The sequence below is a fragment of the Gambusia affinis genome, linkage group LG22 (assembly GCF_019740435.1).
Source record: "Gambusia affinis linkage group LG22, SWU_Gaff_1.0, whole genome shotgun sequence".
Classification (NCBI taxonomy): domain Eukaryota; kingdom Metazoa; phylum Chordata; class Actinopteri; order Cyprinodontiformes; family Poeciliidae; genus Gambusia; species Gambusia affinis.
The window spans coordinates 20,308,377-20,335,458 of NC_057889.1; the positions used below are offsets into that span (position 1 = coordinate 20,308,377).

At 37.7% G+C, this 27,082-nt stretch overlaps 3 protein-coding genes across 3 annotated transcripts in view; 2 read left to right on the top strand and 1 right to left on the bottom strand.

The window, feature by feature from the left end:
* Window positions 1-17,151, bottom strand: part of LOC122825406 — a 36,021-nt gene extending 18,870 nt beyond the window's left edge. Inside the window, exons 1-21 of the mRNA XM_044106821.1 lie at window positions 17,018-17,151; window positions 11,882-11,988; window positions 11,695-11,746; window positions 11,444-11,596; window positions 11,250-11,323; window positions 10,783-10,882; window positions 8,907-8,945; window positions 8,077-8,232; window positions 7,814-7,972; window positions 7,606-7,644; window positions 5,040-5,195; window positions 4,774-4,932; window positions 4,565-4,603; window positions 3,343-3,489; window positions 3,089-3,247; window positions 2,928-2,963; window positions 1,998-2,147; window positions 1,729-1,887; window positions 1,520-1,558; window positions 298-444; window positions 44-202 (exon numbers count right to left, since the gene is read on the bottom strand). Of these exons, the coding sequence (XP_043962756.1) occupies window positions 44-202; window positions 298-444; window positions 1,520-1,558; window positions 1,729-1,887; window positions 1,998-2,147; window positions 2,928-2,963; window positions 3,089-3,247; window positions 3,343-3,489; window positions 4,565-4,603; window positions 4,774-4,932; window positions 5,040-5,195; window positions 7,606-7,644; window positions 7,814-7,972; window positions 8,077-8,232; window positions 8,907-8,945; window positions 10,783-10,882; window positions 11,250-11,323; window positions 11,444-11,596; window positions 11,695-11,746; window positions 11,882-11,983 (2,224 nt within the window). The 5' untranslated portion in view covers window positions 11,984-11,988; window positions 17,018-17,151. The remainder of the gene's footprint in view (window positions 1-43; window positions 203-297; window positions 445-1,519; window positions 1,559-1,728; window positions 1,888-1,997; window positions 2,148-2,927; window positions 2,964-3,088; window positions 3,248-3,342; window positions 3,490-4,564; window positions 4,604-4,773; window positions 4,933-5,039; window positions 5,196-7,605; window positions 7,645-7,813; window positions 7,973-8,076; window positions 8,233-8,906; window positions 8,946-10,782; window positions 10,883-11,249; window positions 11,324-11,443; window positions 11,597-11,694; window positions 11,747-11,881; window positions 11,989-17,017) is intronic.
* Window positions 17,152-21,625: 4,474 nt separating this feature from the next.
* LOC122825409 (trace amine-associated receptor 1-like) lies at window positions 21,626-22,612 on the top strand. Its single transcript, XM_044106826.1, has one exon. The coding sequence runs from the start codon at window positions 21,626-21,628 to the stop codon at window positions 22,610-22,612; it is 987 nt and encodes a 328-aa protein (XP_043962761.1).
* Window positions 22,613-23,771: 1,159 nt separating this feature from the next.
* Window positions 23,772-24,743, top strand: LOC122825869 (trace amine-associated receptor 1-like). The gene has a single exon (XM_044107448.1). It carries the CDS (start codon window positions 23,772-23,774, stop codon window positions 24,741-24,743), a length of 972 nt encoding a protein of 323 aa, XP_043963383.1.
* Window positions 24,744-27,082: the final 2,339 nt, after the last annotated feature.

Sequence of the window (27,082 nt, forward strand, 5' to 3'; positions counted from 1 at the left end):
TTATCGACTCTGTGCAGGTTACTCCTTCAGCTGTCTTTCTTACTTGTGATTGGCTCACAGAACTCGTTGTTGGAAGGAAGTCCATATATGCACGTACAGACTTGACTGCTGCATGAAATGTTACTGCTGCACATGTCACATGGCCAAGCAAAGCCGCTTTCACACACACACTGATATCCATAAGTGGAGTTTGGATCACAGACTGTTGAGGATATTTAAAAAAAAAAAGATAAAAGAAATCAGGCACCGTTTTATTCTCAGGATTAAACCAAATAAGGAGTAAGCACACACTCTTACCTGTGGTCAAGAATAACTCTGTAATGTTTAAAGACTTTGACAACGGTGTGAGGAAGGTTTTGTTCTTCAGAGACTCTCTAAACTTATCCAGCACATCAGGCTGGTAGCTTGAGAACGGGATGTGAACTTCCAGGACCAAATCGATCTCTGTCGAGGCAAAAAGATGAGAATTCCAACAGAATGAAGACGACTGAGAAGTTGGGCTATAACCTCTGACCTCTGAGCTGAACAGGGACAATGGGAGAGACGGTACAAATACTGGTTTATTATCATTCTATTTGTTTTATGTTGTCGTACCATGCACATTTATGCACATCACTTTATGTGAACTGTAAATGTCAGATTTACATAAACAATTATTTTTATGATGAAGCTTTGGTAATGTTTACAACAACATGCACTGTTAGAAAGTAAATTAATAATTTGACCTGTTGTGTGCTGATATTTTAGGAGTTTATTCAAAGTTGAACAAACTCATATTGTTGCTAAAGAAAATAACTCTGTTGATGTTAACACATTTCAGATTAGAAGATGGAAGAACCAAACCACAAGACAAAGACAAGTAATAATAAAAAATGTTATAGAGGTTTGATGAACAAGACTTTCAGAACAACAGAAGGAAGTATTATCATTTATCTTATATCAGTGTCTTTTTCACGTTGTGCATTACGGTAACTGATCTGTAATGTAATGACAAGAAATTTAAGGTATTTGTAATAAAAGTTGCATGAGGTCAGAACTGTGTCTTTATTGTATTTCTAAAATCTTAAATTCTTATAAGTCAAGTTTAAAGTATGCAGATGGATGAGGGAGCTACAATATAACTATAAATAAAGTAGTTTTGTAGAACGTGATTTTATTGTCAAACATGTTTCTAAACATCCTAAATGATGAACTTCCACTCTGTCTAACTTCACTATTTAACTTGTTGAACTTTTTCCACGTGTTGCTTGTTGTATGAATGAATGACGCACAAAATTCTAAGAAAATACACAAATGTTGGTTTGTAAACACACATTTTTATGACATATATTATATTAGCTTCAACATCTGATAACGATTGGAAACATCCATCTTTTCATGACCTGATTTTACTGAAGCTCTGAGTGAAAATGTGCTGATTTCACCAAATGCAACTTAAACTTGAATCTTTCTGCTGAATCAAACTCTAAGGTAAGTTCAACTGTTGAACTACAACTCAGTTGTTGATGTTTTTATATACCTGTGGGAGGTGTAGGAGTTGACCTGCATATAGTGGCATCTGGGGAGAAGAAGAGAAGAAATAAAAAAACAACCAATGTTGCATGATGAGGACTAGAATCTAAGACACATATTGACAGAGAAACCAGCAACGTCTCTGATCCTGTACAGACGTCTAATCAAATAGCAGCAGCAATATTCATTTAAAAAGCAACAAAACAGTTTTCTTACTTGTGACAGGCTGACAGAACTCGTCATTGGGAGGAAGTCCATATAAACATGTACAGGTTTGATTGCTGCATGAGTTGCTGCTGTTACACGTGTCACATGGCCAAGCAAAGCCGCTCTCACATTGACACTGGAGCCCATTAGGAAAGTTTGGATTGCAGGCTGTTTAAAAAAAGACAAAGAAGAAAATATATGTATATATTTGAATCTACTCTCATCTCATTTGTATCAAATCTGACTCAGGAGGTAAACCACTTAACTCTCTTACATACCTGTGGTGAAGTAGAGCTCTTTCACTCCCAGAGACTGAGAGATGAGAATTGGGAAGGAAACACTTTGCAGATAACTTCTGATGTAGCTGAATATACTTGATGAAGCTCTAGAGGTTGGGATGGACACCATGATGTCCACATCGATGTCCACTAGATTTGTGGTTGTTAGGCAAAGGAAGGAAGAGGAGAGTTCATATTTTTATGCACATCACTTTATGTGAGCTGTAAATGTTTTTTTTTTTTACAGAATTATGCCTTATCTGATTTACATAAACAATTGTTTTTAAAAAGAAGCCGTGGTATTGTTTACAACTTAAATTAATAATTTGACCTGTTGTGTGCTGATATTTTAGGAGTTTATTCAAAGTTGAACAAAATCATATTATTGCTAAAGAAAAAACTCTGTTGATGTTAACACATTTCAGGTTTTCTAACTCTTTCCAGGTGTTGCTTGTTGTATGAATGTGTGACCTCATCAACAACTACTGACTGGTTGCACCTAGCAACCAGTCAGAGGACTGGTTGCTAGGTGCTGAGACTTTGGACCCAGCTTCATGTGACAACATTCATCCTTCCAGAGGATTACTTGTCATTAAATACATGCTGCTCAGCTTTCTTATTTACTTCGGTAAGATTCTTTTCTGTCTGGCACATCATCCCATCCTACATCCTATGTTTCACTGCTTTTCATCTCCAGGCCCATCTATGCAGCAGAGAATTTGTTTTACTAACTGGATCATTTTATAATAATGATGATTGTATGTCTAAAAGGATATGAGAAGGAATCCTTCATAAAAAAAACCCAAACAAACAAAAAAAAAAACTTTCCAGCATCTCTTGGCCTCTGCAGCAAAGAATTCTGGGAGATTGAGTGTTTGCTGAACCTGCTTTCTGAAACTGTCAACATCCAAATCTACATGTTTTACATACCTGGAGTTGGTGATGGTGTCAGGCATATGGAATTATCTGTGGACCAATCAGAGATTAAATTCTAAATGTGTGACTATAATCAATGTGATAATAAAACCTGATCAGTTCAAACAGAATCTTATCGACTCTGTGCAGGTTACTCCTTCAGCTGTCTTTCTTACTTGTGATTGGCTCACAGAACTCGTTGTTGGAAGGAAGTCCATATATGCACGTACAGACTTGACTGCTGCATGAAATGTTACTGCTGCACATGTCACATGGCCAAGCAAAGCCGCTTTCACACACACACTGATATCCATAAGTGGAGTTTGGATCACAGACTGTTGAGGATATTTAAAAAAAAAAAGATAAAAGAAATCAGGCACCGTTTTATTCTCAGGATTAAACCAAATAAGGAGTAAGCACACACTCTTACCTGTGGTCAAGAATAACTCTGTAATGTTTAAAGACTTTGACAACGGTGTGAGGAAGGTTTTGTTCTTCAGAGACTCTCTAAACTTATCCAGCACATCAGGCTGGTAGCTTGAGAACGGGATGTGAACTTCCAGGACCAAATCGATCTCTGTCGAGGCAAAAAGATGAGAATTCCAACAGAATGAAGACGACTGAGAAGTTGGGCTATAACCTCTGACCTCTGAGCTGAACAGGGACAATGGGAGAGACGGTACAAATACTGGTTTATTATCATTCTATTTGTTTTATGTTGTCGTACCATGCACATTTATGCACATCACTTTATGTGAACTGTAAATGTCAGATTTACATAAACAATTATTTTTATGATGAAGCTTTGGTAATGTTTACAACAACATGCACTGTTAGAAAGTAAATTAATAATTTGACCTGTTGTGTGCTGATATTTTAGGAGTTTATTCAAAGTTGAACAAACTCATATTGTTGCTAAAGAAAATAACTCTGTTGATGTTAACACATTTCAGATTAGAAGATGGAAGAACCAAACCACAAGACAAAGACAAGTAATAATAAAAAATGTTATAGAGGTTTGATGAACAAGACTTTCAGAACAACAGAAGGAAGTATTATCATTTATCTTATATCAGTGTCTTTTTCAAGTTGTGCATTACGGTAACTGATCTGTAATGTAATGACAAGAAATTTAAGGTATTTGTAATAAAAGTTGCATGAGGTCAGAACTGTGTCTTTATTGTATTTCTAAAATCTTAAATTCTTATAAGTCAAGTTTAAAGTATGCAGATGGATGAGGGAGCTACAATATAACTATAAATAAAGTAGTTTTGTAGAACGTGATTTTATTGTCAAACATGTTTCTAAACATCCTAAATGATGAACTTCCACTCTGTCTAACTTCACTATTTAACTTGTTGAACTTTTTCCACGTGTTGCTTGTTGTATGAATGAATGACGCACAAAATTCTAAGAAAATACACAAATGTTGGTTTGTAAACACACATTTTTATGACATATATTATATTAGCTTCAACATCTGATAACGATTGGAAACATCCATCTTTTCATGACCTGATTTTACTGAAGCTCTGAGTGAAAATGTGCTGATTTCACCAAATGCAACTTAAACTTGAATCTTTCTGCTGAATCAAACTCTAAGGTAAGTTCAACTGTTGAACTACAACTCAGTTGTTCATGTTTTTATATACCTGTGGGAGGTGTAGGAGTTGACCTGCATATAGTGGCATCTGGGGAGAAGAAGAGAAGAAATAAAAAAACAACCAATGTTGCATGATGAGGACTAGAATCTAAGACACATATTGACAGAGAAACCAGCAACGTCTCTGATCCTGTACAGACGTCTAATCAAATAGCAGCAGCAATATTCATTTAAAAAGCAACAAAACAGTTTTCTTACTTGTGACAGGCTGACAGAACTCGTCATTGGGAGGAAGTCCATATAAACATGTACAGGTTTGATTGCTGCATGAGTTGCTGCTGTTACACGTGTCACATGGCCAAGCAAAGCCGCTCTCACATTGACACTGGAGCCCATTAGGAAAGTTTGGATTGCAGGCTGTTTAAAAAAAGACAAAGAAGAAAATATATGTATATATTTGAATCTCTTATCTCATTTGTATCAAATCTGACTCAGGAGGTAAACCACTTAACTCTCTTACATACCTGTGGTGAAGTAGAGCTCTTTCACTCCCAGAGACTGAGAGATGAGAATTGGGAAGGAAACACTTTGCAGATAACTTCTGATGTAGCTGAATATACTTGATGAAGCTCTAGAGGTTGGGATGGACACCATGATGTCCACATCGATGTCCACTAGATTTGTGGTTGTTAGGCAAAGGAAGGAGGAAGAGGAGAGTTCATATTTTTATGCACATCACTTTATGTGAGCTGTAAATGTTTTTTTTTTTTACAGAATTATGCCTTATCTGATTTACATAAACAATTGTTTTTAAAAAGAAGCCGTGGTATTGTTTACAACTTAAATTAATAATTTGACCTGTTGTGTGCTGATATTTTAGGAGTTTATTCAAAGTTGAACAAAATCATATTATTGCTAAAGAAAAAACTCTGTTGATGTTAACACATTTCAGGTTTTCTAACTCTTTCCAGGTGTTGCTTGTTGTATGAATGTGTGACCTCATCAACAACTACTGATTGAGTGGACCTAGCAACCAGTCAGAGGACTGGTTGCTAGGTGCTGAGACTTTGGACCCAGCTTCATGTGACAACATTCATCCTTCCAGAGGATTACTTGTCATTAAATACATGCTGCTCAGCTTTCTTATTTACTTCGGTAAGATTCTTTTCTGTCTGGCACATCATCCCATCCTACATCCTATGTTTCACTGCTTTTCATCTCCAGGCCCATCTATGCAGCAGAGAATTTGTTTTACTAACTGGATCATTTTATAATAATGATGATTGTATGTCTAAAAGGATATGAGAAGGAATCCTTCATAAAAAAAACCAAACAAACAAAAAAAACTTTCCAGCATCTCTTGGCCTCTGCAGCAAAGAATTCTGGGAGATTGAGTGTTTGCTGAACCTGCTTTCTGAAACTGTCAACATCCAAATCTACATGTTTTACATACCTGGAGTTGGTGATGGTGTCAGGCATATGGAATTATCTGTGGACCAATCAGAGATTAAATTCTAAATGTGTGACTATAATCAATGTGATAATAAAACCTGATCAGTTCAAACAGAATCTTATCGACTCTGTGCAGGTTACTCCTTCAGCTGTCTTTCTTACTTGTGATTGGCTCACAGAACTCGTTGTTGGAAGGAAGTCCATATATGCACGTACAGATTTGACTGCTGCATGAAATGTTACTGCTGCACATGTCACATGGCCAAGCAAAGCCGCTTTCACACACACACTGATATCCATAAGTGGAGTTTGGATCACAGACTGTTGAGGATATTTAAAAAAAAAAAGATAAAAGAAATCAGGCACCGTTTTATTCTCAGGATTAAACCAAATAAGGAGTAAGCACACACTCTTACCTGTGGTCAAGAATAACTCTGTAATGTTTAAAGACTTTGACAACGGTGTGAGGAAGGTTTTGTTCTTCAGAGACTCTCTAAACTTATCCAGCACATCAGGCTGGTAGCTTGAGAACGGGATGTGAACTTCCAGGACCAAATCGATCTCTGTCGAGGCAAAAAGATGAGAATTCCAACAGAATGAAGACGACTGAGAAGTTGGGCTATAACCTCTGACCTCTGAGCTGAACAGGGACAATGGGAGAGACGGTACAAATACTGGTTTATTATCATTCTATTTGTTTTATGTTGTCGTACCATGCACATTTATGCACATCACTTTATGTGAACTGTAAATGTCAGATTTACATAAACAATTATTTTTATGATGAAGCTTTGGTAATGTTTACAACAACATGCACTGTTAGAAAGTAAATTAATAATTTGACCTGTTGTGTGCTGATATTTTAGGAGTTTATTCAAAGTTGAACAAACTCATATTGTTGCTAAAGAAAATAACTCTGTTGATGTTAACACATTTCAGATTGGAAGATGGAAGAACCAAACCACAAGACAAACACAAGTAATAATAAAAAATGTTATAGAGGTTTGATGAACAAGACTTTCAGAACAACAGAAGGAAGTATTATCATTTATCTTATATCAGTGTCTTTTTCACGTTGTGCATTACGGTAACAGATCTGTAATGTAATGACAAGAAATTTAAGGTATTTGTAATGAAAGTTGCATGAGGTCAGAACTGTGTCTTTATTGTATTTCTAAAATGTTAAATTCTTATAAGTCATGTTTAAAGTATGCAGATGGATGAGGGAGCTACAATATAACTATAAATAAAGTAGTTTTGTAGAACATGACTTTATTGTCAAACATGTTTCTAAACATCCTAAATGATGAACTTCCACTCTGTCTAACTTCACTATTTAACTTGTTTAACTCTTTCCACGTGTTGCTTGTTGTATGAATGAGTGACGCACAAAATTCAAAGAAAATACACAAATGTTGGTTTGTAAACACACATTTTTATGACATATATTATAGTAGCTTCAACATCTGATTACGATTGGAAACATCCATCTTTTCATGGCCTGATTTTACTGAAGCTCTGAGTGAAAATGTGCTGATTTTGCCAAATGCAACTTAAACTTGAATCTTTCTGCTGAATCAAACTCTAAGGTAAGTTCAACTGTTGAACTACAACTCAGTTATTCATGTTTTTATATACCTGTAGGAGGTGTAGGAGTTGACCTGCATATAGTGGCATCTGGGGAGAAGAAGAGAAGAAATAAAAAACAACCAATGTTGCATGATGAGGACTAGAATCTAAGACACATATTGACAGAGAAACCAGCAACGTCTCTGATCCTGTACAGACGTCTAATCAAATAGCAGCAGCAATATCCATTTAAAAAGCAACAAAACAGTTTTCTTACTTGTGACAGGCTGACAGAACTCGTCATTGGGAGGAAGTCCATATAAACATGTACAGGTTTGATTGCTGCATGAGTTGCTGCTGTTACACGTGTCACATGGCCAAGCAAAGCCGCTCTCACATTGACACTGGAGCCCATTAGGAAAGTTTGGATTGCAGGCTGTTTAAAAATAAAACAATATATATATTTTTATTTGAATCTACTCTTATCTCATTTGTATCAAATCTGACTCAGGAGATAAACCACTTAACTCTCTTACATACCTGTGGTGAAGTAGAGCTCTTTCACTCCCACAGACTGAGAGATGAGAATTGGGAAGGAAACACTTTGCAGATAACTTCTGATGTAACTGAATATACTAGATGATATACTAGAGGTTGGGATGGACACTATGATGTCCACATCGATGTCCACTAGATCTGTGGTTGTTAGGCAGAGGAAGAGGAGGGTTTTTTTTATGTTGATGCAAAACTGCTTTCAAATTGACAGAAACACTTGACGTAAGTCTGCATGCACTTTGAAGCTGCATTAAGTATTTTTTTTTCTTTTTTTACATATTTATTAGAACCTTCACATGGAAAAAAAACTAGAACTGCCAAGATTGCTGGTTTGGTGCAGCTTTGCTAATTGTGGAGAACAACCTAACATTACAGAAAAATTTTATTTGCCATCATCGGTGGCCATGCTAACTAGCCTTAGCATTCACATTAGACTCTATTATGGTAACTAGCAAATAGTAAGAGAGAGGATGCGCGTACATGCGTATGACTGCAACCTTCTTCCTGGCTCTGATTGGCTGTTTCTGACCAAGTGGTGTATTTCTTCAGATGGCAGTAGGGCCACTGGGAGGAGCCTGATTGTTTCACACATCATCTCTTATTATACTGTCAGATTATAGTGACAGTTTTAACAAATATGTAAAAAAAAAAAAAAAACATTGTTCTAAAAGTTGCACACTGCAGCCTTAAGAGGCCAGGTTGCATTTGGAAACAGGACTAAGATTTGCATGAGAACAATGTTAGAGATTATTTATTCTTTTCTCCGGCACACTAATTTGACTGCACACGCACAAAAAACATAAACCGTGTCATACCATTCGCTTGTGTAGAAGATGGTGTTGTGGTCGTTGGCACTGTGGAAATGAAAGACAAGATGAGTTCGGGTGGGAATCCATCAGCTCAACGCTGTCATAGCATTCCAAGCAAATTTCCTTGAAGCAGCAGATGCATGATGTTTTTTTTTTTTTTTTAAATAGCAGACATGGTGGTAAATGCAGAAATGGGAACTGTTCCAAACAGCTACAGGGTTCTGAGAAAAGTGGTCGGAGCACTTTCTTTGTTCTTGGAGGCATAACGGAATGCACTTCCTTGTTTAAATGTTTTAAATTGAAACAAAATGGTAAGTTAAACACAAGTGGGTTCTCGTTTAAACAAAAGAAAAGCCACAATTAAAAGGACGAGTATCTCCAAATGTGTGCTGGTCACAAATGAAACGCCAAGGTTGGGTGAAGGATATTAGTTAAATACCTACTCCTTAAAGTAACTGCATCTTTATGAGTTTTCAAAAAGTTGACAGTGTTTTATCGTTTTTGGGAATTGACATTACGTTGTCAACATTTTGGAAAATTCCACTGGTTAAATTTTTGCCAAAAACGTGGCAAAAAATAAAAAGGTGCTGAAACTTTCAGTCAAAGTTTGAGATTCATAATGATGTTTCGGCTCAAGAATTCTTCAAGTCGTTAGACGTTTATATTTATGCTCTTATTTTGAAGGGGGTGAACACTGTTTATGCAGCAGTTAGGTTTCTTATTCTTCAATCCTCTCTAAACTCGGACAGTGGAGAACAAGATATAAACACAGATAGATTATGAGGGCATTTTTGAACATGTAAATTATTATATCAAAACTAAATTGGTGTTTGAGAGTTGTAACCTTTCATGGACATCTTTTGAATTGAACTTTGGCCTTTTGCATTAGCCTCCACTAAATACCATGTTAGTGTGGTATTTGCTTTAGCGTTAGTAGAACCACATTTTAGGTTTAGTGCTTTAGGGTTTAGCACAACTAACCATTTAGTTCATGAGGCCCACCACAGCAAATGAGGGATAAATTAAAAGTATTTTCAAACTATCTTTATTTTGCACATTTGCTCCAGTAATAAAAAAGTTCTGTTGTCGGTTGTGGTTCACACCTTCAACTGACATTAACCTTTGATAAACTGCCCTCCATAAGTTAGTAAAATTATGAGTCCACAAAACAGGAATGACATAACATTTTCAAGAAAAAATAAAAAATATTAAACCAACAAATTATATAAAAACAGGACAAAGAGGGGGAAAAGCCACCCTTTAATAATACAAAAATAGATTATAACCTTTGATATAACAATGCAATATTAGTTCTGATAAATATGATTTATGAAAGTAGCCTATGGATTTCTGAAATTCATTCATGTATTTGACCTTTTACTCTCATAACCTCTAGTTGTCCTCTGTCACCTCAGTTTTTTGTTTCCTTTTCACCATCTGTTTCTCACATCTCCTTCTCACCCCCATCCCCAGGTTTACAGCACTGACTGTATTATCAGTATTATCAGTATTATCAGTATGATGGTTTCTATCTTGCATCTGCCTGCAGCATACCTGCATACCTCCCTGTTCTCTCTTCATCTTTTCTCTTAGTCTTGAATGGTTGAGGAAGTAAATATATCCACACTATTTTAACCAAACATACACACACAGTCTTTCTTTATGCTCTCCATGCGGCCTGTCGGTGCTCCAGTCAGTGTTTATGATCAAATTCACAACTGCATTAGTTCTTGTTATTGTTGCAGTAATATGTTGCAGTGTTGTGATTTGACTTCACGTTAGTGGCATGTGTTTAACATTTTTGCAGGTTTTTAGTTCAATGTAAAGCTTGAATAAAACTGTTGCTCTACTAACTGTTGGATGCTGGTTTTTTCAGGCCTACCTGTTTGGCTGCTGTTGGACTGGCAGAACTGACCATCAGCTGGCAGCCCATTAATGCAGCCACACGTGTCACCAGCGATGGCGTCACAGACGCCGTACGTCACATATGTCAGAGTCAAGGCCCGCGGGCCACATCCGGCCCGCGAGAAGATTTTCTACGGCCCCTGGGATGATCTTGATTTATTATTAGAACCGGCCCGCAGCAAGCCGGCACCCCGTCTGAAAAAATGCGAGATGCACTTCCCCCTCGATCCTCAACGCTCACTTCGATCCTCTGGCAACGCGCTCGATCCTCACAAGCACCCGTCCGCAGGAAATTTACGAAGGCTTGGGCCGGTCCGCTGCACTAGACCAAATGCGTCATTTAAAAAAATCTCAATGAACATTCGATCAGTCCGGCCCTCGGCTTGTAGCTAAATTTTTTATTTGGCCCTCCGTCCATTTGACTTTGACACCCCTGCCGTACGTAATGCAGTTGTTGTAAGACCAGGCAAAGTTCTCCTCACATACGCACTGGTACCCAGTTATGTTTGGTGAACACACTGTGGGAAGAAAAGAAAAACCATCAGCCCAATACAAAGGCTTAATTATGTTCCCAGAATAGGAGGAAATGCACAGTAATAATGTTTGTCAAAAGATGAGAACACCAAGCCGTGTTCTACCTGTCGTGGTCTCAATGCTGGTGATTTCCACAGTGTTGTTGATCGCAATGGGGAAGCTGATGTTGCTGAGAATCCTTTGGAGACTCTCGAGGTCAGAGAAGGTTATGACAAACTGGAAGTCGTGTTCAGTAAAGTTTGAGAGAGCAGAAGAGGCTGTAACAAAAACGTCCTTTAATGACTGTTCCATCAGAGGCACTAATGAGACATTCACTGTATCCAGAAAGGAGCTGTTGTTTTCTACAGTGACTCACCTTCTCTTTTCTCTCTGGAATGAAGGATGGATGATGTGGCGTCCCTCAGATCCTGTAAAGCATCGGTACATCTGCTTATCTTTGCAATTTTGAGCAATGAAAGTAACTATTTAGGTGTTTTGCACTGTGTAAGGACAACCTCACATGGCGTGACACTTGAATAAGTTTGGTAAAATGTCAGGCTCACCTGAAAGAAGACAGACACAGACTGTCTGAATCCTGGTTGGTCGAGAGTGAAGCATATAACCAACATCAAAACACCGAACCGCAGGGCCTTTGGTAGGGCCATCCTCACTAAGGAGAGAGTAAAGATAAAAACCTTCCAAGCTTTGAAATGTTCCTAAAGAAATCTACAAGAAGACCAGCAATTATATACGATGTTCCTGGTTTAATGGTGTAAATACTTGTAGTTGTTGGACCTGTACGATGTCATTCCATGTACTTAACTGTGTAAGCTAAGCTTTTAAATGTTCCCTTCCCAGAAATACACATAAATGCTCCACCCGTTTCAGAAGAGACCAACCAATCAACCACCAGTGTTTTGACAGAATAGTTTAGGAATGGTGATGGGTTTTTACATTTTGGTTTACATTTCCAGTAGTTTGTTAGAAGGTCAAACTTAAACAAACAAAAGAAACACTTGTCTTGATAGAAGATAATGTTTGTGCAGCAGAAGAGAAAGTGAAACCAATTTTTTTTACTTTGCTTGGCTAGAGCCAAACTGGACTACAAATTATTATCCCCCCAGAATCTTTACTGTCTTCCTCATTCAGGGTTTTAAGAGAAGATTAGATTCTGCTCAACGAAATTCTCTAACGTCAGCGGATGTTATCTTAAATGGGAAACGTGTTAAAGATAATGTTTAATTATCTTACAATAATACCTGTCGCCAAGCAACAGTGATAGGTGTAAAAACATAAACTTCACAGGTTTTTTTAGGCGCAGAAAGACAAAACCCTTACAGTTGACACCATAACACTACATCCACGTACAACCACACTCCTCTAGGACGTTCTCAGTGCAACTCATTTTTGTACTTCTTTACAAAAACAATTCAACCATGGAGCCAAACACCCATCAGACAGAAAATCAGAGTCAAATTATGAGCAAAAGAAGAAGAAGAAAAAACAAAACATAACATTTTTAAGAGATTCATTGTTGGGAGATCTGTTGCTCTCCAGTTAATTGAAGTTTAATTTATAGCTTAAGAACAGTGAGGGGGAAAAAAGCTGCTTTGACTTCTTTTTTTTTTCTTTTTTTTATCATTTCTTCTGAAGGTGTTGCTTCTCTGAGTTTAACCTGAGTCTCAGACCGTTCACAGAACGAGACCCTAAAAACAGGCCTGGTTGTAATGTATCGTCTCCTCGTGACATAAACTGTTTTTTTGCTGTCATATCCTTTTTTTGCAAATCGATGAACAATGTTAAAAAGTTGCAAACCATTTAACATTTTGCATTGTATAAGATTAAAAAAAAAAAAAAAAACGAGATGATGCGATGCATAATTTCAAAATGTAAGGATTAATAAAAAGCCCATGCCTGGTCTTTTAAATTGACCAGGTAAGTAAACTCTGTGCTGACGTAACCAAATGATTGACCATTAAACATCTATTGATCTTCAAATATTTGTGAGGAAAACTTTACAAAACCCCAGCAAACATGAATGCAACGCTGCGGCTAATATAAGAAAATTACAAAGGCATTAATGCCTAATGACAGCAATAATTGTCAGTTTGCATTACATAAACACAGCTGTTTACGCATCAAGAAATATTTTAATTAGTTATAATTAATACTAACACAAGCAAATAAACGACTAAATGCTTTTGGAGTTACTGTTATGGAGGCCATGATCTGATAAAAGTATTAAAATCTCAGCAGGGAATGAAAAGTTTTAAGTTCTCTTCCAGCTGATGCAGAATTGAAGATAAGAGAGGACCAGTAATAGATTTATAAATGACATTATGACAACATTAGGATAGAAAATGCTTTGGAGTTTGTAATACGTGTGCAGATTATGTGAGGGTTCCTTATTGCTACATGAACATAGTTGATCTCCTCAGGAAGGTGCAACTGTCAGCATTTTTTGCTTTAGTGTTTCAAGTTTCCTTTTCTGCCCTGTTGGATGAGTGAATGTAAGTCAACCACAGGATGATGAATGTGAACAAAACTAACAATGTCTGAACTGTTTCGATGTTTGCCCATGTCAGTAAAGAAAAGCACAGATACAAATGTCTGACGTTTCACTCCAACAGGCTGTTCTGTATGTAACCCAGTGCCTAACCTGCACGTACGTAAATTCCTGACAACTAATGAAGTTTAACCGCCTATCTTTTTATGATAATACTGAAAGTATGGCTCTGCTCCAGAATGCTCAGGTTCGTTTTGTCTGGTTTCGGAACAAACAGTCCCCAAAGAATTCCAAAATCGTTCTGAGTAGCTACACCCAGTTTTGAGTCTCATTTGTGTTTTTTTTTTATGTAGCTGTACAACAGTGTAACGTAGATATATATTCCATTATTTAATAAATAAAAAAATTCTGATGTGGAATCCACCAATTATGGTGTTTCCTGCTTAGTTAGTGAAGCTACAGTCTTTGAGGACAGACTAAATAAGACAACTAGTTGCTGCACATCACACTGTAGTACAGTGACACTTGTCCAGGGTGTAGCTGCCCTGTTCCATCTGTTAACTCCTGAGACACAATTGTTACTTTACATAGAAATGATCAGTTTTAGACCTTCAATCTTAATAGAGTCATAGTTATTAACCACATTGATTTGATGCATTAAAATTGACCTATTTCATGTCATTGACCAACATATAAATATGCGTTTCTAAAGTGAAACAAACCTACTTGCGTAACTCTTCACAAGTTGTAATACTGGTTTCTCTATAAATACTCTAAAGAAAATACAGCTGACTGTATTACTTCCATTGTCTAGGCAATTATTCATACGGGTGAGGCTGTGCACAAGCTTATTTACTAACTCACTGCATCAAAAAAATCATGATCCATATCTCATGATCTCACAGATGTGGGTTCAGGTAAGCAGGTAAATCCAGAGCCATTTTTGTTTTAGTTTTGACTTCATGATGTACTGCAGCAGCTCCTGCGTTGCTGCAGACAAAGGCTGAATCTCTTCAGTCCATTTCCTACTTCAACTTACAATTAGTTGTGAACAAGACACAAAAAATATTTAAACTTCTCCACTTAACAATGTTTTTTCTGTTAAGACCTTTTACCTTCTGACTTAGAGAAGATGACCCTCCTGCCAGCTGCTACGCACACTGCTGCTAACTGCTGCTAACTGCTGTGAATGCCAAACCTCGCACTAATAAGAGTAAGAGTGACGTATTTTGCTCCTACTCATGACATGTTCAAAACCAAAGTCTCACTATTCAGTGGCAGAATAAAAAAAACGCTTGAACTAAATCTTACGGCCGATGAAGAAATGGAAACACATTTTCACATTTTCTGAATTACATTCTTTCTTTTCAAGCTCCAAAGCACAAGAGGAGAAATGGAGAAGGCAAACGAATAAAACACACACAGACACACACACACATGCTCTCAATCAGATTGTACATCAGCTGATCAAGGTTAAGACCTTCGTTCTAAAAAGTCCAAATCTGCATGCAAGTCCTTTTATCATTGGATCCAGGTATTCACACAGTCGTCATCACCCTGATGGGAAAGGCAATGATGCTTTTAGCATTGGACCAAGTCAGGACAGTGGAACTGACGGGCATTACAAACCACAGAGTTTGGACACAGTAACTCAGTCATTTGAACCTTTTTTTAAAAGATTGCCCATGACACCGTGCTGATAACTTTTTACTTTCATGAACATCAAAAATAATCTCACATGAGTTCACATGTGTCTTTTTGTTTGTCTGCTTTTTCTGCTGTTGCTGCTTGCTCGTCCAGGAGGAGTGAATGCTCCACGTCGGTGACTCAATGCAATCGGCTGGGTTTCCTTAGACAGAAACAATCACACTACTTTGAATATTAAACCAGTCTTGCTGGGGAACAGCTCACCATGTACAGGGTTTGGATCCAATGCAAGTACCGCAAGCCTTGTTGAGAAATAAGGCGAGACGAGAGGAAAAATCCTCCAAAGATTACAGCTTTTTCCAGAAGACATTTGGAACAATGAGATAGTTGGTAGTTAGCAAGTTATGTGTTCATGCTCTAATCTTGCTGTACTGTTTGATAGTTAGGATCCACTGGAACGGACGTCTGATTTGTTATGAACTCGTGCTACAAAAATAAACTGAATTGATTTTCATTTAAAACTCACAGGAAGCCCCGTATAGTATGATGGAAAAAAGAATTTATAAAAACTCTAGATAATGTTCGTCTTGGACACACAAAGGTTTGCATTAGTCTTCTAAATTCCTGCATCACCTGCAGCCGTGTTGTGCGGCTCATTCTGTCTGGAATATTCCAAGTCTGTCCCTAAAAAACAATGTAAATCTTTGTTCTCCACCAACACAGCATTAAATGTCACTAAGATAAACTGTGGCCTGTTCATCTTGTAAAAATTCAACACCATTCAAAAGGTGTTTCTCAAAACTGTGTGCGTCGCTCTGGAGCCCAACGGTGACTTACAAACGTAGCTACACAGATTTGGTCGAAGCAACAGTGCAGCAGAAATTCACTCACAACACTAAGGATATTTTATAAAGCACCATCCAGTTGTACATCAAAACTGATTTGTGTCAGTACTGTCATTTAAAAATGACAGTACATAATTTTTGAAAAGCTTTTCTCTTCACTTTCTCACCCATAAAACTAACTATAAGTTTGTTTGTTTGTTTACTTAAAACTCAGAAGAAGGCATGAGCGAGAGTTGTCTCTTAGTAAAAATATTTGAAGCTTAGGACTTTTGAAAAAGTTTGAACATTTCACAATTAAAAAGCATCATTAGGTTCCAAAGATTCCTTCAGAGTTTTGATTGTATTTTTATTTTATCAATTTTTTTCTTGCATTATTGTCACTTCCCAAAATTTAAACCAAGCTAAAATATTTTGTCACCGTCGCAGTGAGTTTCAAAAAGTCAGTTTACAATGTCATTAAATCTGTGCCTGATTACATTTCTGACTCAATCTTGAAAAAGAAACTCAACACCAAGTGGTGTCATGAACTCATGTGAATGGGTATACATGGATGTATTAACTGCAAAGTTGAACTGGGTGGTCAAGAAAAGCGTTCTGTAAACAGGATGCTTACAACTTAAAAGTGTGGCAAGTATCTCTTGCATCACATTTGTCATTAATATTACGCGCGAAGGTGTAAAAACACATTTTAATCAACTCACCTGCTCTTGTCCAGAGGCTTCCTAAAAGGCTCTTGTCAAGACGGCACTTTCATCTCACTGCTCTACATTCGACACACACTGATTTATGCTCCCAGTCAAGTACAAGTCTTTGATTCAACTTCCTCATAACAAACTCGTCAGGCTTGTTGAGCAAGATAGGTTTCTAACAAATACTCAGGCAATTGTCTGTTCACTCAGACTGTAGAGATTGTCCTGTCAAAACAAATGTCTGTTACATGCCTTTACTCTGTACATGGAGGACATGCCTGTTTCCTTTAGGACTGCTTCTGTGTTCATGCTGCACTGATCATCTTTGTCTTTTTATCAACACACACAAAGCAGGCTCAGATTTCATAAAGATTTCAGATGGTAGCAATTCCTGGGCTACAATTGACAAGAGGTCATATTTTCTGATCCTTTGTTCAGTTAAAGAGGCAAAACCGTTTAGACAGCAGCCAGTTTATTCTGATGACCACATTGATTTTATGTCAGCGAAAAAATTAAATGTTTGTTTCAAATGTTTCCATGGTGGATGCTGGTTATTTATTAGATTCAACTATTGGCTCTGTGAAGCCATGTAAATTCACCTTTTATATAAAAGTTGAATCTGTTCATTATGCACAGATTTCTAAATGCTGCTGAATGTGGCAGATGATTTGATCAATTCAATGATCAGATCAGGCAGCAAAACGTCTTCCACAGGATGAAAGGCATAGATTATGAAATTTAGCTTTTTACCTGCATGGTAGTTAGCAAGTTATGTAGCTAGAGCTAGCTACACAAATAACTAGCTCTAGCTCGCTCAAAGAGACAACTAGCTATCTCTAGTTGTGTAGCTAGAACTAGCTAGCCAAAAATCAAATCTTGATTTGATTTTAAACCAAATCTTGAGCTTTGGTTGAAAATCTTGAGCTTTTCAGAACTTTCAAGAGCAGGAGAATAAGCATTAGATAAAAAGTTGCTAATTGAGAATTTTAAAAGATGTTTTTGCAATAAGGGTCCATTTTGAGCTGAAGTAAATGGTTTTTCAAGCAAGGGTGTCTGTTGATAGGCAGGTGAGAATAATTACGTATCAGAGGTAGTGGCTCAAGGAGGACATGTTCATAGAAGACTGGCGATTCAGAAGAGCACTGCAGGTTCCATCAAATAGAGGCAAAAGCTAAAACTCTGGTTTGTGTGTCTACTATGAGAACTCGTAAATCAGGCAGGGGTGACCCAGCTCCTCTCCACAGTCCAGTGGAAGTACAGACTAAGAGCTCTAAAGGATGTAATGGTTGACAAATTATTAAAATGTCAGATGTGTTGCTTCAGGACTACAATAGGCTGTGGGGTGGAACACTTTGATTCTTTTATTTCTCATAAAATAAAGTGCAGCACATTGCTTAAACATACCGTGTTAAAAAGTCACATTTTTACCTAAAGGAAAGTGAGGCTTTTTTATTCATTTAAAACATCCAAATAAGAAGGTCAACTGCCCTCATCTGTTTAACAAGGCAGACAGAAGAATTTGCAGGCTTCGTTTAAACTTATGGTAAAGGTCTGTGCACTTTAAGCAACAGATTGTCATCTTTTTGCAAGACAAAATAATCAATCTGTTTAACAGGTCTTTTAGAAAACTAATTAAAATAGAACAAATCTAAACCAGAGAGTAAAATTCAAACAAGTGTTTTACTTTAAAATTAGCTGCTTCTCATGAGATATTTGGCAATGCACAAGATCGTGATGATTGGCAGTGAAGGATCGTCAAGAGGTGAAATGTGTGTTTTAAATGTCAGTGACGTCAGGAGTACATCCTGAGAGAACGGAAAAATTCACAGAGACCTGAAATCTGAGACAGAAAAGAACTCGACTCCTCTAAGATTACTTTGCTCTCTGGTTCTTCTATCAAGAATGTTGGTTTTGAAGACATAAATTGTTCATGAGACCCCATGATAATCTATAGCTTAACGTCAAAGGTCAATATTCACATATAGTGGCTTGATGAAAACCAGTGTTTGTGAATGAATAAGATTGAGTTTGACGGTGAAACTGAATCCACACAGTCTTGGTCCTATTAGGAGTTTAAGGAAGACAGCTTGGCTTGTGCTTCGCCCTTTGTAGAAACTTTCCATACTATTTGATTGAATTGTTAAAGTTTAGTCTAGTTAGAGCATTGCAAATAAGATTGAATAATATTCATGAGCAGGTTTGTTGTAGATACTACCCAAAAAGTTGTCAAAGAAGAATTAAGTCTGTTTTTGTTATATTACTTCATGGTTTGATAAAAATCTACTCTGACAAATTAGCCATTAGTCACCACCAACTTCACTACTTTGAAAATAAACAGGATGCAGTTCATTCATCATGCATGTCCCCTGTTGGCTGTCAGTTCTGTTTCATTATCACTCTAAACTCTGCGGGTCCACTTTCACCACTTCTACCCTTCAGTGGCCATAACTTTGTTTTCCTTCACATCTTGTTTGCTTCACAAGCCCCTGGGGAAAAGATTAGTTCACAGTCTGCATGAGGCATTCTGAGGCAACGGTAGCTAAGGGACTGTCAACAAACCACACACATTCACACCTCTAATTGAAGACCGTCTGTCCAGAGACGTCATCAAAACATGCACTGTTTTTAGTTTGTGTTTACTTTAAAAAGTGGAACATGATATAATTTAATATAATTTTTGCAAATATGATGTTACCTTAATTTTTAATGTAGGGTTGAATTAATGCACCTGATTGAACCATGCTGTGTCAAGAAGCCTAGATTTTCCCCAGCTCCATTTTTTTCACCAATTAATCAGAAAAGTCTGGGGTTTTTTTTAGTTTATGTTTTTTTTCTGAAAGCCAGATGTACGGAAGAAACAAAGTTACCAAGTTTCCCACAACACTCCACTGATTAGAGATCTAAGATGTCGTTCTTGGAATTTACTGAAGCCACTCCCTTTGTTCAGTCTGTTCACATTTCTACAGACTGAAATGTGAACTCTCTAGAAAGGAACTTTCTAGAGTTTTTACATTTCTTTTTCAGTCAGCAGACTGTTAAATAACTCCAAAGCAACAGCAACATCTGTATTCATCTACAGTTTAACCCAAATGTACACATCTGCTAAAAGTTGGAGTGTGCCGTATTTACCCAGTTTGCATTCTGATTAAATTCAAACAATCTAGAAAGTTTAAAGTTCTGTGTGTTCTAACAAGAATGTCCTGAGGATGGCGCTCATTAACCAGCCTTCCCATTCCTCCAATTTCTTGATTTAGATTTTTCTACATCTGATAACTGTACGGTATTTCTATGTTGTAATCTAGTACAGTATAGAGGGGTAGTCAGTCTACGCTGTGCAGCATCAACACCCAGAGTACTGTAGCCTGCAGAAAGAAAGCAAACCAATATCTTACTGTTTGTGCGTCGAGTCCGTCTAAAAATAAGGCAAATGTATACATAGTTAGGAAGGTCACAAGTGGAAACTAATTTTTTTTTTACTTTAATGTAACTCAATTATTTGAATTCAACCAGAATTAAAGATGAATAATTATTGTACATACACAGATCTAATTATTACCATTGGGTGATTTGGACCCTTCTTCCTCCCCAGAAACCTGGAGGCATCTTTGTTGAACTATATGGATCAAAAATAGCGTTGCAGTTATTCAGTAGAACCAGATCCCTCTTCTTCAGCACTCAATCTAGTGTCTTCCTCCAATTGCTAAATTCTTCGCTAAAATCACTCAGAACTTCCTCCAGGTCTGTGTACCCGGCCTTAGGTGTTTATGTTTTGGCTTACCCTCATTACGTCACAAGATGGGTACGACCTTTGACCCAGTTATTACAGATGAAAACAGTGACACCGGCTGCTACAATCGATAGTAGCCATACAAGCACACCCACTAGAAGGAAACAAACGCACCCAGTACAACACTTTTATTGACTGAGAGGTTGCCAGGTGACAGTGCATTTTTGTTCCAGAAGCAAGCAGAAAATGTTTTGTAAGAGTGCAGAGAATCTGAGCAGAGACTTTATCTGAGCACGAGGAGAAGTTTTGAGTACAAGCATTAGATGTTTTGAGAAGAAAGACATGAAGTCCTGCTTTCAAAATAAAAATGTAAGCAAAATGTATTAAAAGTTTTGTTAACAAAAGACATGAAATCCTGCTTTCAGACTGAAAATGGGTGCTCTTGGATTATGGCAGAAAAATTCCCCCGTAGTGTTTAAGAGCGGACCAGCGATTAGGGGTGCACTGATTTATCGGTGCCGATTTCCTTACTTTTGGGAGTCAATCTTATCCACGGATCTTATCTCGCTTGGCAAAGGTCTAAGAATCAACCACAACACACATACTCTTAAACTCACTTGCCATAACTCCTGTCTGATGGAAGAAAGTAACAAAAATCTCATTGGACAGTAATTATGATGGTGTAAATGAGGTTGGCCAGGAGTTCCTATAAAAGATTTTGCACAAAGACTCATGGCTCAAAGCAAATACTGCTAGTGAACTGACTGCCTATAAGTGTTGACTGAAAGTTTCAAATAAGTAAGAATTCAATGTATTTCTGATGTGCTATATTATGTGTTATGTTGTCTATGTTTCAGAAATGATTTTGTTTTTTTTTTGTTTTTGTTTAGGTCATGGACCCAGATGTGACTGTGAACAGCACAGTTACTGTGACTGACTTACACCCATGCTATGAAATAATTGACTTTGGTTACAAACTAACCGCCACTCCTTCTGTTATATGTGTACTGTTATATGGATTTCTTATGGTATTGGCTACTGTGACTGTATGTGGAAACCTCCTTGTAGTAACATCAATAATTTACTTCAAACAGCTTCACACACCCACCAACACTCTCATTCTGTCTCTGGCTGTGGCCGACCTGCTGGTTGGGGTTTTAGTGTTTCCTCTCAGCATGGCTTTCTCTCTCAGTTCTTGTTCCTATAATGAGAGTTTATTTTGTAAGGTCCGTGACAGCTTTGATATATTGTTTAGTACATGCTCTATCATGCACCTGTGTTGTATTTCAGTTGACAGGTACTATGCTGTGTGTCAGCCTCTCACATATAGATCTAAAATCAGCCGTCATGTCGTTGCCATCATGATCGCAGTGAGCTGGGGTGTTTCTGCTCTCATTGGAGTCGGAGTGACAATTCCTAGATTAAAAAATGAGCAATGTTTGGAAAACTGTTTTATTGATGTTCTGATGGCGAACACTATTGGACCTATATTGTCGTTTTACCTTCCAGTGGTCATAATGCTTTGCATCTACCTGAAGATTTTCCTTGTTGCACAGAGACAGGCACGAAGCATCCAGAGCATGAAGTCCGGAGCAACAGCCAGTAAGATGGAGAGAAAAGCCACCAAAACTCTGGCGATTGTTCTGGGAGTGTTTCTGTGTTGCTGGTCTCCTTTCTTCCTTTGCATCACTTTTCTGCCTTTTACCAGTAATTCAGTACCAATCCCAGTGATTGAAACACTTAACTGGTTAACATTGTCAAATTCAATGCTTAATCCATTTATCTACGGGTTTTTTTACACCTGGTTCAGGTCGGCTGTTAAAATGATTGCTTCTGGGAAAATATTACGAGGCAATTTAGCTAACTTGAGATTGTATTGAATAATCTCAATATGCAAGCAGTAGAGAATTTTCTAAGCGAACATGAACTCATTCCAATATATAAAATTTTAAGAAATTGTCCATCACCCAAAACAGAACCGAGGACAACTGCATAGAGGACTGTAGTCTCTCAGTACGGTGCGTCACTTTCCAGCATTTGTTTGAGAAATGTTATTTGATAAAAGGAAAACATCTCAAACACAAAATGTAGATGGATTTATTGCAATATTGAAAGAGCAATACCATTTTGACAACGATGCTGTGTTATACATGAAAATAACACATGTATAACATGTCTATTACAAAACCAAAAAGAATTTAGAAAATTCATAACATGAATTCAACGTCATAAATTAAAGCTTGAACTTCTCCAACAACTACGCCAAATGAATATTCTACCACTTGAAGACACACCAGAATCTCCAGCGGACCGCTATGGGCCCAACCGATACCCCAGTCCTCCATATGATGCCCAAAGCCGAAAAAAATACCTTCCTTCAGCTCCAAAAGGGCAGAAGGAAGGTAACCCAACAAAGGGATGACTAATAGTTACCCTGTACTAGAGTCTTTCTTCTGAACTGTCGATCTCTGCAGTGACTCCACAATTTACCATTGGCTTCTTCTAATAGGCCTTTGCACAGCCTTTCAGTTCAGGTGGATGTTGATGTCTAGGTAGGTTTGAACATGTGACAGTCTTGTCATCATTCCAGATGATGAATGTAACACTGCTATAGCATATTTGAAGCTAGTTTCTAGCCATGTTGAATTGAAGCCTATTTTACTTTCATTTCCAGCTTATGAAAACAATATAAGAAACACCGTCACAAAAAGAAGCATGCTGCTTCCGGATGTCATGTGTTGCAAAAAAACAAAACAAAAAAAAAACCCAGCTCATTGGTCTTCAGTTTCGTCCCTTTTCATTGGACGTGCTTTTGATTATGTAATGAGAAGGCATATGTTTAAAAGGAAGGGTAATAGAACTACATGGGGGCAGGAGAGGTGTAGGTTATCTAATGTGGAAAAAAGCTGCTTCTACAAATTTCTTTAAACTGCTATTATTTTTAATTAACAAATTTACTTTGCATTACTTAAAAAAACAACATTTGCAGTCCATTAGATATACAAGTGTTATTGATATTTATAGTAATTAAAAAGAGCAATGGAAGAAGAAACTGGTTTTTATGTTGGTTATGACTTCCACCCTTGTTATGAAATTAACAACGTCTCTAAGATAATGAGAAGGACTTCTTCTACAATATGTACTTTGCTCTACATTTTTCTTGGTTTACTGTCTGTTATTACAGTGTGTGGAAACCTCCTTGTAATAATCTCCATCATTTACTTTAAGCAGCTCCACACCCCGTCTAACTACCTGATCGTCTCTCTGGCTGTGGCTGATCTACTTGTTGGGATCGTAGTCTTTCCTCTGAGCACGTCTTTCTCTCTCAGCTACTGTCTGTATTACAGAAACCTATTCTGCAAAATACGAGACAGCGTCGACGTCATACTGAGCTCGACCTCCATTTCAAATCTGTGCTGTATTTCTGTGGACCGGTACTATGCAGTGTGTCAGCCTCTGACATACAGATCGAAGATAAACACTGGTGTTGTTCTGGTTATGATCCTCATCAGCTGGGGAATTTCTATACTTGTTGCTGTCGGTTTTATTATTGTGGAGGTAAATCAGGGAAAATGTCAAGACAATTGCTTCTCTGATGCTGTGCTTGAAAAGGTTTTTGCACCCATGATCTCGTTCTATCTCCCAGTGACCATAATGCTGTATATCTACCTGAGGATATTTCTTGTCGCACAAAGACAGGCTCGCAGCATCCAGATTGCAGCAGAGTCTGGAGCGACTGTGAGCAACATGGAGAGAAAGGCAACCAAAACTCTGGCCATTGTTCTAGGAGTTTTCCTGATGTGCTGGCTGCCTTTCTTTCTCTGTTTTTCCCTCCAGTTGTTGGGTGGTGTGTCAGTGATGGTGTATGAAACCCTTAACTGGCTTGCTCTGTCCAACTCGATGCTCAACCCATTCATCTACGCCTTCTTTTACAGCTGGTTCAGGTCGGCTTTCAGAATGATCATTTCTGGAAGAATCTTTCAAGGAAGTACAAACACTAAGCTGTTTTGACACATTTTAATTCAAAGGAGCAAATAATCAGGAACATACTTGTGAAAAATGTATCATATTGGATTTAAAAAGTTTAATGCAGTCTTTTGTTAGACGACTCTTATTGACTTTGTTTATGGCATGCTGATAATGTAACGTCATATAATTAGATCAGGATCTTGCAATGCTTTATAAAAAGCAAAATGTATTAAACTCATGAATGTAAGGTAGGACTCTGTTCTCTTATTGTTAATGTTGAGAAGGAGAATATTTCTATCATGAAACCCTATTTGTCATCTGTACATTTAAACAATAAACATATTTAAACTGTTTTACAACTGATGTGTATTTCTGCTGTTTAATAGTATTTTTACTACTACTAGACCATACTGTTGCCGGCCAGTTGCTTTGCCTGGCTCATGTTTGTTTACTGGAAGTACATCATCGCAAGTAAATGTAGAAAATTACTTCAATCCCTGGTAAAAACCATGAACTAGGCTAACATAAAACAGTGAGAGCAGCCATGAACCAGGTGAAAACGCAGAAAATAATATAGTTGCAGCGTCCAAAGAACAACAAAGAAATAAGTTGCAAATTCCTAACCAATGTTTAGTTGTATTTAACGTGATGGCTGAAATAATGAGAAAACAAATGAGCAACAAATGAAGAAAGCTGAACACTTTGCTATTTTGGTGGATGAAAGTAAAGACATCAGCACACATGAACGGACTTCAGGGATTGTTTGTTTTTTTTTTGCAGCCAGATTGAGAGAAAGTGGTGGAAGAACTTTTGCATTTTGCCCCAGCAGAAGGATTAGATGAGAGCATCGCTTTTTGAGAGCATCAAAATGACACTCAGTGGTTGTAATATTGATGTAAATTGCTGCGTAGGACAGTGATAGGACAGGGGTTTAGAGTGGTACTGTAATACAACCACAGAGTGATTGTAGTACTATAAACCCTGTGGCTATACTATAAACCATAGGGTTTATAGTATAGCTTGGTTAAGCTATTTTTCATTTAACTTAACCAATTCTGATGACTTGTTCTTCAAAATTGCTGGATTTTCACATTTTCCCATTGAAATGCTCAGAAGTGAAGCAGGTGAGGCAGCAGTGAGTTGATCAACCTGTCACTAACTGCACTGGCTGCCAATCTATGAGAGCATGTTCTTCCTGTATGTCACCAATAAAATGGCTAAAAGAACATTTAATGTACGAACCGATTTCCATAATTTACCTTTTGTATATAATGTACAGGTTTTTTTTCTCATCTCCCTCCAGGCTGACTGCTATTTTTGCTCCCCTCCAGTTTTCCCTGAGCTTCCTGCCTGCTGTTGTAAATGATGGCATTTCAGGCTTCTTTTGGCTGCTTTAACTTTCCTCTTGTGAGGTTGTCTTTAAAGTCTGGCTCTAACCTGTCTTCACCCAGACGCAAAGTTCTTTGATTATAAACTGACTTTGTTTTGGTTAGCTGGAGGTTTGATCCAACAATGGGTGGTAGGTATTTAATTGTTTTATTTTTGGCTACTGCTTTGACATTGCTTTCAACATGTTAGGTCCTCCCACAGCAATATCATCTTTTACCTTAGCCTGTTTGCTATTAATGGATTCCTGTGAATCCTCGTGTTCTATCCTCTCACTGATGGACAATTTTCTGGCCTTGAACACTTGGTCGGTGACTTCTTTAATGGGATCTCGATCTGTCTGCCTGTTTTCGGTTAGTGCCTCTGTCTGAGAACTTAAAGATGTATTTGCTCTCTTCAGCTGTCTCCAATCAGATGCTCTGGGTTCACAACTTCAGCCTCTCTCTTTGGATGTGAGAGTGTGGAGCGTCTCTTAGCCTGCTCCTCCAAGACTTCATTCAGCTGCCAATCTTTTTTCATCAGACATTGTTGTCATGTCCTGTTTCGCTGTTTTCCCCTCAGCTGATGCGCTGAAATCAATCCTTGCTTCAAATGCTATCTTAGTTTTCTCTACGGCTTCCTACGTTGGAGTTTTAGAAGGTTTATTTTTATTTTCCTTCTCTGCCTCCGTCAACTTCTTTCCAGAGCTTTCATCTTCCCGTCAAGAAGTCTGGTCTTCTCTTTTTCTTTCTTAATTTCATTATTTGTCATGCCAATATCATTGATCTTTCAGGACAATTCAAACTCCAGTTTCTTCACTTCACTTTCATGCTGTTCAACTTGAACTTTGCATCCTGTGAGTTGAGACATCACTTGTCTTTTTTCTTTTAACGTCCTCTCAATCTGCAGTTTTGAGTCCCTCTCGAGGTTTTTGAAGGAGGTTTGAAGCTCCGTGACTTTATTTTGGTAGCATTTCACCTCAGACAATTGATTCCTGTGGGAAGTCCAGCTCTCTA

Bases quoted from the DNA above. Each gene is read 5' to 3' on its own strand.
- LOC122825409 (XM_044106826.1), top strand. From the start codon at position 21,626: ATGGACCCAGATGTGACTGTGAACAGCACAGTTACTGTGACTGACTTA.
- LOC122825869 (XM_044107448.1), top strand. From the start codon at position 23,772: ATGGAAGAAGAAACTGGTTTTTATGTTGGTTATGACTTCCACCCTTGT.